Consider the following 19,541-nt stretch of genomic DNA (forward strand, 5'->3'; position numbering starts at 1 on the left):
GAATACGTTAAAATTGCAAAAATGCAGTGCGTTATTTTGTCTACTCAAACATGGCAGCACACGTGACATAATAAGTCATAAGGGCCCACCCCGTCTGCAGTTTAAGAGCCGCCGATTCGGTTTGTTTACACCGAACCAAATGAGGAAAAAAAAAAGAAAAAGAAAAAGCATGACAGAACTGTCAGATGTGTCAACACATCATTAAAACGGTAAAAACAGCAAAGCAATAAAAAATACATATACTGTATATATTAACATGTGCCATTCCGCAAAGAACTGCTGCATCTAATGTTTAATAGCCATCATATGCAGTTTATTTATTTCCTTATTTATTTTTATACACACCAAAAAAAAAAAGAAAAGAACATTATTATCTATGTGTAGGTAGAAATCTTGCTTCAACTCTTGATTTGGACATTTTCCATTGTCTTAAGTAGGATGTACATAATATCGAGTGCCAATATTTTTATTTAATCGAAGAGAAATAGACTCACATGTGCAAGGTCACATCAGTATTTACAATCTCACCTTTGCGCTCTCTTCTCCGAGTCCACACTGTCGCCGTCTCCCAAATTGAGGGATGCCAGGGACAAGCTGGAGACTGAAAAGAGAAATTGGCGTGGACCTGAATTCGAGACAATGAGATGTGACATAGAATGACACAGTCACAGTGACAACCATGCATGACGACGCTGGCGGCCTCACCACAGCGATGCAGGCAGAGCTGAGATTGAAACAAACTCACACATCACATGTAATAACACCACGCGTGAATAGTAATTCATATATCGTCTGTAATATAATGCATTAGTAGATTAATAGACTCGTGCTGCATTGCTCAATTAGTATGTTAAGTAGACGCTGATTGGCTACACTGAAATACAATTGCACAATAGCATTTGATACAAAAGCAGTCACAAAAGGAAATCTGCCTTTCCATTTGTGATCCAGTTTGGTTAGATATAACTGTCAATATGTTGCTACACAGGTAAAGGCAACGATTCTAAAAACATCAAATGAAGAGCTCTCAAATTGATCATAATTCTACAAAAACAGACCCCCCCCCCATTGGATTGAATGTGGAATTCTGTGTCAATAATTACATGTCCTGTCAGGGTATATTTTTCACAATGTTCCCAGACGTGAAAACACTTTTGGGTGGCATACATAGAGAAAGATATAAAGACCGAATTGGCACATGGGACATAGGGCATGGCTCTGTGGCTACCTGTAGCAGCTCTGACAGGAGTTTTTGGGGAGTCGATGCTGTCACGACGGATCGACTTGGGGCGACCTCGTCGTTGTTTTGTGCCAGCAGCTGGTCGGGATTTGATGACCGTGTCCATGTCCTCCATCAGTTTCAGCTGCTTCCTCCTAAGATACTCCTGCTTGATGAATTCCTTCCTGGCCTTGTCTTCTTCCTTTCGGATACGCTCCTCCTCCGCTTTTAACCTGGTGAAACAATGCAAGGACAAGGCAAGAAAACGATTCAACATGGTATACAGTGGCCTGATCTGACAATAAATTTGACTTTAATGCGTTACAAAATGTGTTAGTTGGAATACACTAAACTCGGCCGGGGCCCTGTTATAAATCTGTTTATTTATACGAACATTATAACAGCAATGTTATAATGTTGGTTATGCAACACCTTTTGAAACAAAGTGTCACAGAGTACACATTACAGTTAACAAGTAAACTTCCTTTCAAAACATTCATTTTTATTTACAGAAAAAGGGGTAGGCATACGCATCGGAAGTGTCCAGAAAAGAGTCAACATTATTCAGAAAGTGACTTATCGAATAAATTGCAACAAGGATTTAAAGAACGAAAAAGTGTATACCGAGCCTCCTCTTTCTTTTGCTCTAGCTCCGCCTCCTGCTGCATCCTCTTCTGCTGGCTTTCCTTCTCCCTCCTCATCCTCTTCTCCAGCAGCGCCGCTCTCCTCTGAGCCATGTTCTCCTCTGCCTTTCCATCCTCCTGAGAAATTTTGGAGACACGGTCAGGTCTCCTCACGCCGGTTGATAAAGTATGACCAGAATAAAGATTTCTTCACCAGACATTAGATAGTTACATATTTTGTCACACAAATGACAGGGTTCCGGCAGTTGGGGTGAATTCCACCAAGTCACCTCTTCATTTGTCAACCCAACTTTATATGAAAAAAAAATCCTGCTGTTACAATTCCAAGCACTATAAGAATAACAATGAAACTGATTTTCAAACTCTAAAATGTAACATTTTCATGCACCTTTCATGATGCAATTTTTAGATTGCCCCATCAAAAGGTTGGCAGGCTTGGTATTACTCTTGCGAAATGAAAGAGGAACTTGTAATGTTGGGATTTCAATTGTTGCCATACATCAGCGGATACCCACAATCACCCACTGCAATTATTATCATTTTGATCCCTTATTTCGTGTGAGCATCACTTATAACTACCTCTCATGATCTATGTAGCTTCTCTATGAGTGCACATCTTCACAGTGAGATCTGAATTATGCACATCAGACCCACTTCTGTGACCCACATCGCAGCTCACACTGCAGCTGGTAAGCTATAAATGGCAAGATGATGTCGCCCTCGTCTTCCCTGAATCATTTAGACCATCATGTAAAAATGAAACACAAACTAGTGTACAATTACAGTTCAAGATTTCAAATCAGTTGGGTTATATGGGGGGGGGGGGGGGGGCAAACTGTGACAAACACCCTTTGAAACAAGACCTGACCTTGAAGAAGAAGCTGCAACGCATCCTCTGATCGTCCCCCTGGCCTTCCGCACCTCCGAGCTCCGTCTCAGAGCCGTCATCAAGCGTCAAATCATTCAGCGGCTTAGCAACTGATAGGGGAACCTCAATCTGGTTGCTCTTGACTTCCGGCACTGTGGGGATCTCTGTGGGGGTTATCGTGAACATCTCAACCACCGGGTGGGCCAGAACCTCAGCGAATGTCGACTTTGCAGGTTTTAGATCTACTACTTTTTCCATCTCGTTGGTGTTCGGTTGGGTGGGAGCATTCTCTTGGATTTTAGCCTTTGAGTCTTCTTGTGTTTGCCCTTCGTTGGGCGTGCTGGGAGAAGATGTACAAATATCACGCAGCTCTTTGTCTGGGGAGACGGGTGTGTCTGTCTGCTTGTTGACAGGTTCAGTACTGGCGGCTGCAGGTGTCGCACCCATGTAAACAAAGGAGCTGTCTGTGGGCAGACGGGGAGAAAAGCGTCGCAGCCTGGGGATGCTATCCACAGACTGCGGCGCGCTGAGGACGCGGTTGTAAGGGGCCAACTTGAGCTCATTAGGGCGAGCGGTGCGAGGGTTACGTGAGTGGAAGGAGGCGGATTTGCGCTTGATGCTGGTCGGAGAGCGGTGGGCTGAGCGAGGGGAGTCCGCCGGGGAAGAGGGTCCTGAAGATCGAGTGACATTGCCGCCTCTTCCATATTTTGGCTGCGGGGGGTTCGCTTGAGAAGGAGGGATGACCCATGCCCGCTGATGTTTCTGCTCCCTCATGGCCATGATGACTTCCTGCTGCTGCGCGAGCCTCTGCATCTCGGTCTGGAGGAAGGCTAAAGAATGATTGAGCTTCTCGATGGATCGTGTGTACTCGGCAAGATCCGCTTCAGTGAGCTGGGTGTGCCCTTGACCACCGTCCTCAGCTCCGCTCGGAGACTTTTGCCAACAGCAGCTTGTGCTGCTTTGCTCCGCCCCATCAGGTGTGTCTGCACTGCTTCGACCACACCTCAATATGGGACTCAATGACTGGATTTCGCCTTTCACCTTCCCTCCTTCCTCGGCTCCACTCGCAGCTCCGTCACCTTTACGCTTCACCACATTAAGAAAGGCAGAGTGACCCACCTTTTGACGGTGCCTGGTGAAAGCTGCCTCCACTTTTTTTTTCTGCGCTTCGATGGCTTTCCTTTTCTCCTCCAAGCGCATTCTCAGCTCAACCATTTCGGTCGCCATGACCTGAGCAGGGTCACCGTGTGGAAGCTGGACAGCTGGCGCTTTTGCAGAGGGCGGTGGCATTTGTTGACGAATGGGACTGTGTTCTGGAGTTGGGGCCCATGAAACGGATAATGGTAAACCAAAATCGGAACCTTCTGGAGTGGTTTTCAGGGAGTTGCTGCTCTCGCGCCCTGAGTCTGGTGCTGATGGGGTGATCTTCTTCATCTTTTGCTCAGCAAAGTTGGTCATCCTCAGCGCTGAGGGGGATTTGCTCTGATTACTTGGGCAAGGGCTGGGTGTATCCATATCAAAGTCCATGTTCACGGAGCAGTCTTTCAGTGATGAATCCTCATCCAGCATATCCTCTGTGTGGATGTGGATGCCAGTGTCAACCTCTGTTGTGTCTGTCTGGCTCAAATGTCCTTGAGAGTCCAACTCGGACAACGGTGCCAAATTACCACGGCCGGGTCCAAGTTCCGGACCGTGCAGGAAGAAGCCATTGTTGATACCTTCCACAGGGGGCCGACTTGGGCTGTGAATAAGCTGGAGGGCCTCTTCTATGGAGGGAGTTGTCATGGTGGATCCGCTAGGGTAGGTTGGCCTTTCAGGGTCCCGACCAGCTAGACTGTCTGGGCAACCCTCCTCCTCGATGCCAAATCTCGTGCCATTGACTGGTTGGAAGGAAAGGTTGCGCTTCATCCCAGGAGGAAGGCGGTGGACCTTAAAACCAGAACCGTCATCAGTGCTGACAGACCTGACCATACCACGTGTGGCAGAATGAGGTGAAGAAGTAGCTTCCTCTTTGTCCAAGGGAATGTCAAAAGACACTCCATACGGCCCAGGCCTAAGAAAACAGAAAGACTTGATTTAGGAAACATATTGAGAAATCATGATACAACATTATGCTTAACTTTGAAAAACATTTTTTTCCAAGATAAGGACCACTGAGATATGCAATACTGACCTTTTCTCTTTCGGCCAGGTACCAAGGTTGCTTTCAACAAAGGACATTGAGGTCGATTTCTTGATCTCACCTGGTTGATGCAAGTAACACATATGGACAAAATACTACTTTCATTTTGTTATTTACACCCAGTATCTTGTGTGCGCAGAATACTGTATCTGGAATCAATGGCTTTTCAGACAGATTCATAGATGATAGTCATACTGGACTTCACATAACGTAGACATGGGGAAGAAAAAATAGTTACCTAAATTTCTAGGCTGGGGTCGCAGGGGCAAACTAGAAAGAGAGGAATTTCACATTAAAGTTGTATCATCATTAGCAATTAATATAGGTGACCCATGTATTCTATCTCACCAAACATGAACTTTTCCAATTCGACTTAAGATAATACCGCACCTTGGTCTTTCAGGACTTGGGGATCTTTCCATGAAACTCCTCTTAGTTGCTTTAGAGATTGGAATGGCTGGGATATTCTTCAACGAGGATGAGAATTCTGGGGGGGAGAAAAACAAAGTTGTTGACTCGTGTGTAGTGTCTCCTACACTAGCTACCACGCTTACCTTTTAATTGTTTGTATTTCAGATACAAATTCAGCTTTTACCTTCGTACCAGTGATGCAGGAGCATCAAAGACTTACCCGGGGCTTCATTGTCCAAAACGTTTGGCTTCACAAAAGAAGGCTTGACCTCTTCAAACCACCAAAAGAGCTCTGCCATGAATGCCAAGTAGTTATTCTGAGGGGGAATTCAAAGATCAACATTAAATCACCGCACCCACCCATTCATGTCGAATACTGTAATCCCCTAGTTTGCAATTTACATTTGCACCAAATTCAACAGGCTCTTCCATTGTCTGGCCATAACACAACGTTTCGGTGAAAGACTATGTTCAGTATTTACAGTATTCTGCTCAATTTCTAACATACGGCATTCAACATTCACGGTGGCCTGCAGGCCCAGCGTCACTGCGCCACTGTGTTGGGCCACTACATATCGTTAGATGCCGGCCCGACTGGGCCTCAGAGGGTGAGACACAATTCTACTCCTTAAAATGAGCTGGCTTGCATTTGTGTTGCTTTGTCTCCCTATACTGGCGGTGTTGCATAATCACTGTTGCAGCCCCTGTTTTGATAGTTTGATTGAATCACGTGACACCTCTGGTAATACACTCCCAGTGATTGTGGCAAGTTTCTCCCCATTGTCTCTCGCTGTTTGTGCCTTGGAAAAGCATAGCTTCTTGTTGTTGTTTTTAACAAAATACTCTTGTCATGAAAAAGAAACAAAGAAAAAGGACAACAGTAAAGCTCATTCAACTTTACTCTAGCTTCCAACTTCCTCTTGGGAGTCTTTTTGCTATCTGTTGATTGGTGAACACACCACACACACACACACAGGATTTGAACATTTGAAATGTTATTAAAGGTCTCTGAACGATTAGTCGATTATCAAAAATAATTAGTGATTCATTTGAAAATCAATTTTGTCGATTCATCGTTGGACATGTAGTCCCTGTTAGTAAGAGCCACAAACATAATAGTGTGTGTGTTATGCTGGAAAAAATCAATTTACACTTACACATAATTATGTCAACAGTACCAGTGGCAGCTGAGAGTAGAGGTTATGGCATTAACCTAATTTATAAAAAAGAGGTCAGCTTTTTATTCCCACTTTCAATCACTAGCATTGTGGTGGCTAGGTCGAGAACAAAAATTTAGATCTCGGGACAATGGTCCACCAAATTGTAACTTTGTAAATTTTGTAAAATAAATAAATAACAAAAGGAAGAACAGATAAAGAAAAGAAAGAAGAGGAAAAAAATCTATTGTAATAATCAAATCAGTAAAGGTAGTTCAGTCTGCATTTTTTCAAACTAATATTTCCATTCATTTAGTCCATATTAAATCTAGGCAGCTGGTCACATGTAATGTATTACTGTATATCACTGTCAAAACGGAAGCAGGTTCAAGAAACTGAATAAATACAGTAAAATAAGCACTAAACATGTGAGTTGATCACAGCCATCTATTTGATCAGCACTCCCTGAGATTAAGCCTCGATCATCAGTCTGGTGGGCAAGTGAACACGTTGTGACTCCCATGCGCAAAACCAGAACGGTGTGACGAGAACGACCTTGAGGAAGCATGCTTTCCCCCTCCCCACCTTGTGCCCTCAGTGGTCTGCAGACAAAGACAATGCTGCACAGCTCAGCTCTCGAGACACCTGATTCACCTCATCAGCAACATTTCTCTCAACCACGCATTGCCAAGTGCATTATCGCGCACACAGCCCGAAGCACAGTACGAGAAGCACACGAGTGAAGCAGAGGCAATTAACATCAGGTATAGGACACCCCCCTCAAGAGTAACTTCACATTATAATGCAAAGGTTACCAAGCCCTTCCACCAATAGGAAAACATCAAGAATAAATAACCATCCCCAAAATCTTTAAAACATCTTAAAAACAGTTTCAACTGCAAATATACCACAAAATGTGATCCAAAAACAAGTTCTTCCATCCATTTTCTGATCCGCTTATCCTCACAAGGGTAGCAGGGGGTGCTGGAGCCGATCCCAGCTGTCTTCGGGCAGTAGGCGGGGGACATCCTGAACTGGTTGCCAGCCAAATGCAGGGCACACAGAGACAAACAACCATCTGCGCTCAAACTCACACCTAGGGACAATTTAAAATGTTCCTTTAACTTGCCATGCATATTTTTGGGATGTGGCAGGAAACCGGAGTACCCGGAGAAAACCCACACAGGCACGGTGAGAACATGCAAACTCCAGACAGAGAGGCCGGAGTCGCAATCGAACCCTGCACCTCTGCACTGTGAGGCAGACGCACTAACCAGTCGACCACCGGGCTGTCCAAAAAACAAGTATCATTTGAAACTCATTTTACATTACACTTAAAATAATTCCATTTAATTTGATTTAAAATGATACGACTTAAGAATCGCTGCCCAGCTAACAAAAACATACAAATGCGGCAAAGAGCCTCGGTAACTTTAACAACTAAGGATAAAAAAGAGCCTTGGTGACTTTAACAACTAAGGATAAATCAGGCTAAATTTAACCCATTCCCGACACACAAAGATCTCATTTGAGATTTATCACATCAACATACTTCTGGGACACTGATTACTACTTTCTATTTATTTTTTAATTTGGTACCACCTTGTGGCATTTTAGGGCATTACAGAAAGAGCAAATGACTTTTTCCCCAGATAGTGCAGGATTGGAGCCACAATAACTCCAGTCGGTGAACTTATGAATATTTAACCACAATTAGGTGAGGAATCAGACAAAAAAGAAGCAGACCAGTTTGCTGCCAAACTTTGACACACTTGCTTTCAACTTGCCTTCCATTACTATTTGGGAGGACATACAGCTACCTATACCCATGCATAAAATTACAAAGAAAGATCAGGCAGACAATCAAGTGCACTGTACCTTTGGTGGTACTCAGTATTCCTCTTGTTTTACAGTGACCAGGAAACAAAAATAAATCAATAAATAAAATCAAGAAACATCTCATGCAAGCTGCCTGGTTCATGTTGGTGGCAATAACCCAACGGTGACTCTTCTCGTCCCATCTGTCTGTCTAGCGACTACCAAAAAAAAAACCAGGTGTGAGTGCTATCGTGTAATTCCATCGGTCAGCACTCACAGACACAAACACAGATACACGGGAGCGACTCACGCACAAATCTCCCCATTGACTGTCATGGCAGCTTTGTGTGCTACCAGGTTTGCCTTGTTGCCAGATCTAGTTGGGTGGACAATTTTGCTCGAGTGTGCTGTTGCTGGGATTGTATAAGGATGAGTGGATTTGTTCGGGGTTATACTATCACACTTGGGCTGTCACGATGAGGTGGCATGCATGCTTTATGCTAAAAAAAAAATGCACAGAGGAGGTGTCGCTCACAGGAAAACACACACTGAGCATTCACGGGGAATTACTGTCAACAATCATTGGGCTGAATGGTTGATGAAAGGATCAAGGTCTTGCAGCCACGGAGTAGGCAGTCACTCTAATCTGCCTGCTCACCTTGTGATTTCATGCCAAAAATTACTTGATGATTAATATTTCTAAAAGCCACAAGAATGTCGAAGGAATGATCTCACCAGTTAATTTAATTTAGGAAAAGGTAGCAAGCATGAATAAGAAAAGTGTCTGTTATCACGATCAGAATTCAAACCTTCCAAATCAATAAACTACAGACTGAGCTCCTGCTGGCCCCTCCCGTAGGAGTAGTGTGGTAATTTCCTTTCTAAGACAAATCCTACTCATTTGAAGTGAGAACAAACTGAGCAAGGCCCAGCGGTTACGACTACAATTTCTCTTTTTCCAGAAGGTACATGAGCGGCGTAGCCTGATGTACATGAGAAATTAATAATTATGTGTGCAAATAGCATTTTACCTTTCAACTGACTTGGTAATGTCTGGTTTAGTGTTTAACATCCGAGGCAAAATGCACTTAGAAAACAGGAAATGTTCTTCATTTAGTATTTGCAGCATGATAAATGTGTGTCAGAAAATTTCCAAGACTGCTGTCACAAAAGTATAGTATTTCAAACCCGGACAATCAGTTCTGAAAAGTGAAAACACACCTGCTCAGAATGTGTAAAGAATCAGACAGTTTCTGGTAGAGGAGAACATTAAGATGCTGGAGCAACCGCCCTACTTAACCCGATTGGCCTCTGTGTGATTTTTTTCTTTTTCCCTCTCTCCCAAGCACAACGAAGGTCATCAAGAGGACCCGTTTTGAAGACGTGGACAACAACAAGATGGCTACAGAACTGCAGAGGATAGTTTGGATTTTATATACATTCTATTGTATCTTTCACGACAGCAGTCCTGGACCTTTACTAACACAAGTCCACCACTTTCATGATAAAGTGCAGATTTGGATAATATCACTCCTGTAAATCTTCTCCTCCATATCAACATGTCTCGACTCTATCTCTCCAATAAAGTCCGTGACGCACTGCTACTGCGGGTGTGACTGCAGGGAAAACTGGGTCAAGGTTGCCGAATTTAATGGGCTTCTATGCAGTTTGGCCATGCCCTGCTGGGATTTCTTTCTCTCTCGTGTGATTTGTGCCAACAAAACGCTGAAATTCTCCCGTTAACATAATTCAATTTGTTTTAAGGTAGGGTGGGTATGAATTGATGTTTGAGCTATTTCGTTTTGAAATGAATGCTTCTCTATGTGACGGTCACGCATGCCCTTGGATAAAAATACTTTCAACGCACTACACACTAAATATAGTGCAGTCAATTATTTTGCATAGATTTTTTCTTCCTCCTGCCATTTAATAATCACGTAACGGTAATCAAGTGGCTTGGAAGTAGACACTCAAACGTGTATTTCAAAGTGGACCAGTTTGTGTTTGTGCTGAGACAAACTGCTGTGTCAGACAATGGCAAAGTCGAATTTCACTTTTTTTTAAAAAATGGCATGGTACTGTATTTCAGGCAGAGTTTCAGATCAAGAACGAATGCATTATTTGTGGCAAAAAATGCAATCTCAGAATTATCACAGGCAAAAGAGAAGGAAAATGAAAATGGAAATGAAAGACAAAGAATGAAAGACTTGATGAAGACAAATTTGGATTAAAATGTTTTTTTTCCAAGGACTGACTCAGAAGCGATCATTTCTCCTGTCTTGGGAGAGGACCACATCATCTGCTTTTCTAATCTTTCTCTAACATATCAGAAAACAGACACTGATTTGTTGAGCAGGATCTAGTTTGAAGTGCTACAGTACAGTACTTTGAAAAAAAAGTCTTGGGTCACCATTCGCTTGACCTTTTCACAGTGGTCAGATTGACACATAAACAGTAAATGCTAAATCAATAAAGCAAATAAATACATATTCAAATCAGAAAATTTCACAAAACCTGATGGAGGAGAGTGAGAGCGCCATTGTTATTATAGATTAATATAGAATATTACTATCACAATAAATGATTGGCGAATGGCTAAAAGTGGTGTAAGACTTGCATAGTTTTGCTACTTTCTACAAAATCCCCTCCAAAGAATGTTTGCAACACTTCTGCTTTGTATCAGTAATAGGAAAGAAATGTATTTAGCAAAGAGCACAGCCACAGCCTCAGCAGCAGCAGCAACAACAATAACAGTGAAAATATGTGAAGATGTCCCAAAACTAACAAAAAAACATATTTAGTTCTTATGAGTGTTGGTTGGGGTATTATTTTTATTTTTTTGCTTTTGTTTCTTTTTTGCTGAGGAGTACCTTGAGGGTGGACGAGGCATAGAGCATATCCTCCAAACTGAAGTGGCAGCAGCCTTCCAGGTTGTCTCGACAGAAGTTCTGAATGAGCTGCATGTTGTAGAGACGATCCGCCAGTGTCATGTTCTGCTTCAGACACACATCTGGGAACGCAGAGGGAGCCATCAGCCTGCTTTTGCTTAGATTCTCTTCGGTGAGTATGCAATGTTGAATGGAATCACTAATTGAGTGTTCTGGTTTCCTCGGCTTGGGAAATGGAAGGCTATTTAAGTGTTGGTGAATGAAGACTGAATGATCAATGATTAAGTGGGCGGAGAAAGAAAAGAAAACAATGTAGACTGATTGATCTTTTGTCTTTCTGTGTAAATGTGCCTGATGGTGAAGCCATCGTCACACATAATCAGACTTAAACAAGCTTAAGAGCTGACGTGATTTTGTAGCTTTACATTCTGTTGTGTCCAACAGGAAAGTTTGCCTCATTTGACAAGGTCAGTGGGAAATAGCTGTTTGAATCCTGAGCCAAGCATTACATGTTTATTGTCGTTCATTTTTGTCGAATTTAATATTGCTGCCAATTCTAAATCAACTCCCAATCACAAAGCACTATGTAGACTGAACAAACAACTTTGTCACTGTACTGTGAAAAACAGGTATGTCCATTTTTGTGATTTGTCTTTTTTTTTTTCATTAATGGGATGACTGAAACACAGACACCCTGTGAATGTAAAAATATTTGAAAAAAAAAGACAAAAATGGACATACAGTATGTGTTTTTCACAGGCCAGCAACGATTTGTCCCAAATGCAAATGATGGAAAAAATATATATTTTTAATACAACTTCTGAACTGGCTCTCATTAGATTTATCATGTGAGCCAAATCAAGTGTGGAAAATACGAAAAAAAAAAAAACACTTGCAAAAGACATTTGTAACTTTTGGGAGTGGGATTTTGGCCTGAATTATCTGTGCCTGAATGAATGTCTATTATGCCACAGGGCAACTCTTACCATCGAGAGGCAGGAGCTCGGGGCAGTAGAAGTGCAGCAGAGCACCCAGAGCCGATCCATCTATGCTGTCCTTCAGCAGGTTGTCCACTGGGGGGATCCAGGGCATCACCTGGCTGCTGCTCTGCTCCTTCCTGTAGCGGGCCTAAACAGCATCAACATGCGTCAAAATGCAGGCACAGGTCCCTCATTTTTGCTTTTGGAGAATCCGCTCAAATGTTTCACTTCAGGGAAAATGCAATTGTAGGTAGCAATTTGAAGGGAAGCATCATTCACTTACCAATTATTATTATTATTTTTTTTTTAGTATGAGTTATGAATCTATATTTTAATAATCATAGAGAATGGGCATATCAATGGGGAGAATGGTATCCAATAAGAAAAAAAAAGGAATATAAATATCTCAGTTGTGTTTGGGGAAAGAGTGTAGCCTGAGGAAAGCCTACAAAGACATTAATTTCTTGCCCAGTTCTGCCAGACGGATACAATCATTTTGGGAGAAATTAGTTCTTTTGTGAGTTTGAGATACTTGACTGGTGATGATAACCATTTTTATTGATTATATTATTCAAATACTTTCTCATACAGATTTTTCAAACTTAAAAAAAAGCCACTATAAATGTTTTGGGGTGTTGTGGGCTCAAGGCTGAAAGTGAAATATACTGTATGCTGAGAGGGCTTGCTCCCGCTCCTGGTTTATTTTCCTGCGGTGTAAAACAACAGTAACAAAAGCTCAAGGTGGCAGTAGTGATGGTCATGAATTGTACAATGATAGAAGGGATTAGCATTGATGGGTTGACTTACAGGCACAAGCTTCATGTACCACTTGGTTGGAGACTGCAGTAGCAAAAGGGAAACAGCAACAACAAAGAATTACCTGTTAGTGAGATTAGTCAACAGCATGATTGGCACACGCAAGCACAAACAAGAGGAGGTGCAAGGCCACAGATATGAAACAATGTTAACAACCTGTCCACACAATCAAATATAAAGAGGTTAAATGTTGCACATTTGAAACAAAGACATGGCAGAGTGTTCAATGAGACGGTGCTTTCATTAGCATTTTAGGCATGTACATTGACCTGATTGAATAACATACATTTATAAACACAATAACATGAGAATCAGCCAAAATAAAATAAATGTTATGAATTTCAGTGCACTCGGCACGATGCTCAATTGCACTGGATGGATTTTCACATTTGCATTATCAACATGCTGTTGCCCAAAAAAAACATTCTACTCCCTTTTCAGCTAAAAACCATGTCACTCTAATCTAAACAGTCAAATTGAAACATTGAATTCCGTCCCAAATTTGCGTTTCAAAGAATCAAATCTAAGTGCCATTTAAATGTCGAAGGATCACCTTTAAAAATGGCCTGTGAGTTGGAGGTGGGGCAACCCTTTTGTGTGGACATCTACATATCAAATGCAGCAGAGTGGATGAAAGAATCAATGGTTACTTTATTGGAATCTCCTGATGTGATTGAAGTTGTACGTTCTAAGTGGTAATTTAAGTCACCGGCTGAGGTTTGATCTCATCAAAGGCTAAACTCATTATCCAAAGTACAATGGTTAATCAGGTTTATCTGTTTGCAGCTGACCACAAAGCGTTCACATTGCAGCACAAATGTGGTTTTCCACCTTGTCTGAGGGGGGAAAAAACTGTTGGAAAATTTCCACCAAATAGGCAAATATATACAGGGATCCCTCGCTCTAACGCGGTTCATTTTCCGCGTCTTTGCTGTTTCACTGATTTTTTTAAGTTCAGTTTTTTAATGCTTTTAACCCTTTAAATCAGAACGCGGCGGCGGTGCCGCGTGTCAACAGTACAGTATTTCCAAAAACTATTATAGTTATTTGTTGAAAACGTTTTTTTTTTTTTTTGTAATTGGGCCTGAAAACAGGTTTTGGTCTTTGATTTCATTGTGTATATGGTTAAGTATTGTATAATAACTGTAAAAAAAAAATAAAGTTCACTACTTCATGGATTTCACTTATCACTGGTTCTTTTTGGAACTTAACCCCCGTGATAAACGAGGGTTTACTGTACTACGCGAGTTATGAAAACAGTGTGTGGGAATCATATGGAGAGGAGTCTAAACATTTTGACCAATTTTCTGTATGTTTCACAATGGAAACATAACATATTTTCACGACAATACGACACACTTAAACGTCTTACATTTTCTCCAAAATGAGCATGACGACTAATAATGCGGGTTTGCCTTGTGTATGGACCGAGTTCCAAAATCTGTGAACGCTATTGTGTGACTTCCATGAAGGGTCCACTTGACTGACTGATGTTGTGCTGACATGCTGCTTATAGAGAGGAAAGGTGGACATAACTGAGAACAGCATGTGGACGTTAAAGTGGGAAGGGAGGGCATGAAAGAGGATGCTAAAGGCATGCCACCTGGAGGTGTATGTAGTATAAAGTACGTGCATTGTGCAAAACAAGATCATGAGGCACAGTTTAAACTGCAAGCTATCAGTTACGTGGAGGACCATGGGAGTCAAGCAGCTGCGAGAGAATTCAAGATCAACTAATCCATGGTGCTCAGTGGTTTCGTTTTATGAAACGGCTCCATGTATCCATCAGGGCAAGTACGACCGTGGCGCAGCAACATCTGGCGGATGACAAGGAAGAGTTGACCATCTTCCACTCCTCTGCCGGCCCGCACAAGAAGTCGGCTTTTACTATTGTGTTTGGTTGCCACGGTAATGAACAAAAACGGCCACCTATGGTGTTTTTTTTAAGCAGAAAGAAACATTTCCAGCCAGCGTCAAGGTAAAGTTGCAAGCGGCGTGGGCGTGATGGTGAACACAGCTTAACTAAGACGGGGAGGCAGCACCGGGGCAAGTCACGCCCCAATTTGGGAATGGATCAGGCTATGGTTTCTGCTTGCACTTTTGCGCATACTTTCGCAAAAGCCGGCATCACAGGGCAATGAGACTAACTCTAACAATGACGCGAGGGAACCTGCCATGTTTGATTGAGAATTTGTCCAGCTATTCGTTTCAGATAGAGATGATGAGGACTTTGATGGATTTGTTGATGTGGGTTGATCAAAAAAATTACTTGGAGTACATTGTTAAATACTTCAGTCAAGTACAACCAAACTCAGTTTTGCTCCCAGTGTCTTTTTAAAAACATACGCAAGCATGCATGCATGCTCCCGTATTTTTTGAGCGAGCATTACTTTTTACCATGCCTGCGTCCAATAATACAATGTCTCTTGTGTATGTGCTAAATACTAAAATAGTAACTGACACTATTCCTTTTAGTTCGGTGCTCAGTATGGTCGTGAAAATACAGTACCGCAATATAACTCAATGACGCATCATACAAGTCTATTGCAAGTGGGGAAGTAAATGATAGGGTTAAGAAGAGCGATATATTTTTAGAGACCACAACGTAAAGCACTCTATCGTGATGTAGTGAGACCTACCAAAAGAGGGGGTATTCATTCTTCAAGGGAGTAGTAGGAGACTTCTCTTGTACTGATGGCTGACACTCATTTAAAAAAAAAAGTTACACTTACAAAGATAACAATGCTCAGTTTTGATTGAAACCGTCAGATGTATTTAACTACGGAACAAGGTCTTTATTCCTGCGCTTGTAGTTTGCAGCATTGCATCATACCGAGTGTGTATTTATTTATTGTTTTTTAAACAACATCAAACTGCAAATGTAAGCAACATACAAGTGCTTGCAAAATTTGGTGAAAAGGTGATATAGTTTCCTGAATAATAACATTTTTTTTAGCTCTGCCATTCTGAATGCATGACATAGCATCTAAACAACAAGGAAAAAGAACATATTTTATGTTAGCTTTCATTCGTAACACTGGCTTCAGAAATGTTATCGAGCACTCATTGCATGAAGTATTGAATTATGTGCAATGACAAAGAACATTTCCAAGTGGAAGACAATATTATTTCCCCATACAACAAACAGCTAAAAACTGGAAGGGCTTTGCATCCACTGCTCTATGTTGAGTCCAAATTGGACATGTGGTGGCAGGAGGGGGGTCGTAGAGATTCTGGAAGAAGGGGAGCGTGAAACGAGATGGAGGATTTGGAATATGGACGTTTGTCATGCTGCCCTGAATAGTCGTCTTGTTGAAGACAAAAATGAACATACTAAAGTATCTTAAGGTGCACTGTAGTATCTTATTGACGAATCAACATACAAAATGTTAATCAATAATGTTTAAGCTCCAAACATACATTCATCCATCCATCCATTTTCCCATCCGCTTTATCCTCACAAGGGTCGCGGGGGGTGCTGGAGCCTATCCCAGCTGTCTTCGGGCAGTAGGCAGGGGAGACTCTGAACCGGTTGCCAGCCAATCGCACAGACGAACAGCCGTCCACACTCACACTCACACCTAGGGACAATTTAGAGTGTTCAATCAGCCTGGCATGCATGTTTTTGGAATGTGGGAGAAAACCGGAGTACCCGGAGAAAACCCACACAGGTCCGGGGAGAACATGCAAATTCCACACAGAGCTGGAATTGAACCCGGTACCTCTGCACTGTGAGGTCGACGCGCTAACTACTGGCCCTCCGGGCCGCCACCAAACATATAATCACCTAATATTTTGTAACCAGGATCTGATACTCTGAGACCAAAAACTGGTGCAGATCAGAAAAAAATAAAAAGTTAAAATGACTTCAATTAAATTGCTTTCTGTCAGAATTCAAACTAATTTGTTTAGTTTCTTGTTGTTGTTGTTTTTTTGTCTGAATCCTTCACATTCTGCGTGCAGTGTACTAATCAAAAGATAATCAAACCGTCAAGAAACTATACTGTTAAAAAAAAAAGTCATACACACATTGTAGAGGTACACATTGAAGGAGAAACGGTCTGACCTGGGTGTTTTAATAAGATGGCATAATTGTAACTTATTTTTAGTGATGTGCCATGGCTTAGGCTAAATGGGCTCGAACTGTGACTAAAATCTTCTAAGACGACCAAATCAAAACCCCCAGGGGAGAGGTAAGGTTCAGCCTACGCTGCATGAACACACACGCGCACACATTCTCCTATTTGGTGACATTAAAAATATGATATGTCCTTAATATGAATGCCCCTGGAGGCCAAATGTGTCTCCTTGTGTCACTAAAAATAGGATAGAAGATACAGTCGAATGGTTGCTATTACAGCAGAACAACAGTCTTGCGTGTTTTTTTTCCAGCCCCTTTTGTTGAATTTGGAGATTTTTCCTTGCAAAACACAGGTGCAGTTGTCCTTGGCTATAATAAATCCGTTTTCAATTGATTTCTTGGGCTGAGTCAGCTGAAAAAGGATGTAAATAACACAAGAACAGACATCAGACAACACCGTATTGTTTTGTGTTTTTTGTTATTGTAAAGTGTCCTTGGGTGTCTTGAAAGGCGCTTATAAATAAAATGTATTATTTTATATTATTATTATTATTACATTGAATAACAATGTTCAGTTTCATCCATTCCTTCGAATAAGTTTCATTTGGTTGGCATTCTGGCTGCACATATTGGTGTCCATAGGGCACAATGTGTTTAAGACAAAGACGTTAAAATGACTGAAGTGGACTAAAAGTCGAAAAAACAGCCATTACAAGGACACAAAACTCATTAAGTGGTTCAGTTTGATTCGCAAAACTCTTCCCCTGTGGACGACGTACGTGGAACAGTGATAGCTGCATCGGTTAAATACAGTGTGACAGCAGCACGACAATATTTAATTCAACATGTTGTGTGCTGATATTACGACATGCAACCCAACTGAGTTTTTATCTTTCCTTTGGAATCAACTTTTGTTAACTGGTGTGTTTTGCGTGTTCTGATATTTTAGACTTCAACTTAGATTGGAAGCTTTTGGAGTCTGAAAGAAGTCATGATGAAATAATGTGAGAGGTCAGTAAGGGCTTGCTGTGCTGCCTCTGCATTCTGACCGGACAGATCTGCATCCAACAGTGAAATCTGCGGGCACAGGATTGGGTAGTGAGGCACGCACCTAACCATAGGATTGGGTAGTTACACAGAAACGAGTGCACATGAACAGTCACGCACAGAGACAGACAGACAGACATGAGCACACAAGCAAGCACAAATTGAACATTCTGCCTTATGGCATTTGCAATGACTACCACCATTATGTAACAAATTGGGCCGGCAGGATGGACATTTAGTGGCCTCAAACAAAGAAAGTATTGGCCTAATAAGATAAGCGAGTGCAGATGTTCTGGTTAAGGCACAGATTTAGCGAGGGACTCTTGCGACGATTTAATTCCAAACTTTTTGTGATTCCTTTGATGAAGGCAGGATTTGAATGGCTTAAGTGTCGAGGAAGCTGCTTCCAGATAGCCAAGTGACACAGATGTCAGGGACTTAAATTCATAAAGTGGATTTGCTTAGCTTGTCTCGAGCCGTCAGTCAAACAAAATCTGCATGTTTCTGCTGAGAAAGGAGAACAACTCACCCGATGACTTTCTGCAGTCTCTGCAATCTGCGCCTCTTTCTTTTTCTTCTCCTGAGCCAGGGTGTCTTTCAGATACTCATTAATCTAAAATGGAGCAGAAGCAGGATCAACTTTTGCTTTGCCAGCAAAAGCACTCATAATAATTCGGTGAAATTATACATACTTTGAGGTTTCCACTCAAAGAATAATTCCATGATCGTCTGTGTATACGCTTACTGGCCAAACCTTAGGTATAAGTATAACTACACTACCTAATGAGATCCAATCTGAGACCGTCAAGACAGACCATACTGGGCAAATAATTAATAATAAAGTGAAGTGTGGGCATGGAACCGTTAAGAGAATATCGTAAACCCAAGTTCCAATGAAGTTGGGACAATGTGTAAAATCGAGAGAAAAAATGTGGACAAATATTACTTTTCTCAGCTTCGTGTTTTTCACTCAACTACTTGTGGGACTGTATTTTAGACCTCTGGATTGCCAGCGAACTACAGAGAGCCATATGTCTGACCGGCAGGACTTTACGGCTGTGTGTGGCTTACGGGGAAAGTATTCAATAGGGCTGACTGCGTGAATTTATGACACAGTAACAAAAGCACACTAGTTACTTTTTTTAATGCAGTTTCGTGATTGCTGCATTACTGTAGCTGTTCTTTTTGCACATACAATAATACATACTTAAAATAATACTGTCTCCCACCAACCTTGTTGATCCAGGTGGTGACCGCATCCTCAGTGTCGTATGGCGCGTCCTCTTCAGAGAAGCATGATGAATACTGGCAAATGCTGGCCATCACCCTCTCCACAATCAGAATGTCAAGCGAGTATGCCATCATCAGTGAATCAATCATTGCCAGATGGGCACTCTGCAAAAAGAAAAAATGGGGAGGGTGATGATTAA

The 19,541-nt window shown here is 41.9% G+C and overlaps 1 protein-coding gene across 3 annotated transcripts in view; it reads right to left on the reverse strand.

Moving 5' to 3' along the window:
• Nucleotides 1-19,541, reverse strand: part of camsap2a (calmodulin regulated spectrin-associated protein family, member 2a) — a 39,736-nt gene that overhangs the window by 4,138 nt on the left and 16,057 nt on the right. For 2 of the 3 annotated variants that reach the window (XM_086115184.1, XM_086115182.1), the window contains exons 3-15: nt 19,345-19,506; nt 18,641-18,724; nt 12,975-13,007; nt 12,174-12,315; nt 11,170-11,309; nt 5,545-5,641; nt 5,304-5,400; nt 5,152-5,183; nt 4,905-4,974; nt 2,732-4,784; nt 1,844-1,980; nt 1,229-1,452; nt 529-601 (exon numbers count right to left, since the gene is read on the reverse strand). In XM_086115184.1, the coding sequence (XP_085971310.1) occupies nt 529-601; nt 1,229-1,452; nt 1,844-1,980; nt 2,732-4,784; nt 4,905-4,974; nt 5,152-5,183; nt 5,304-5,400; nt 5,545-5,641; nt 11,170-11,309; nt 12,174-12,315; nt 12,975-13,007; nt 18,641-18,724; nt 19,345-19,506 (3,344 nt within the window). The remainder of the gene's footprint in view (nt 1-528; nt 602-1,228; nt 1,453-1,843; nt 1,981-2,731; nt 4,785-4,904; nt 4,975-5,151; nt 5,184-5,303; nt 5,401-5,544; nt 5,642-11,169; nt 11,310-12,173; nt 12,316-12,974; nt 13,008-18,640; nt 18,725-19,344; nt 19,507-19,541) is intronic. The other variant, XM_086115183.1, reaches the window with a different exon arrangement.

The sequence above is a fragment of the Hippocampus guttulatus genome, chromosome 7, assembly GCF_054856545.1.
Source record: "Hippocampus guttulatus isolate MCC_2025c chromosome 7, RoL_Hgut_1.0, whole genome shotgun sequence".
NCBI lineage: Eukaryota > Metazoa > Chordata > Actinopteri > Syngnathiformes > Syngnathidae > Hippocampus > Hippocampus guttulatus.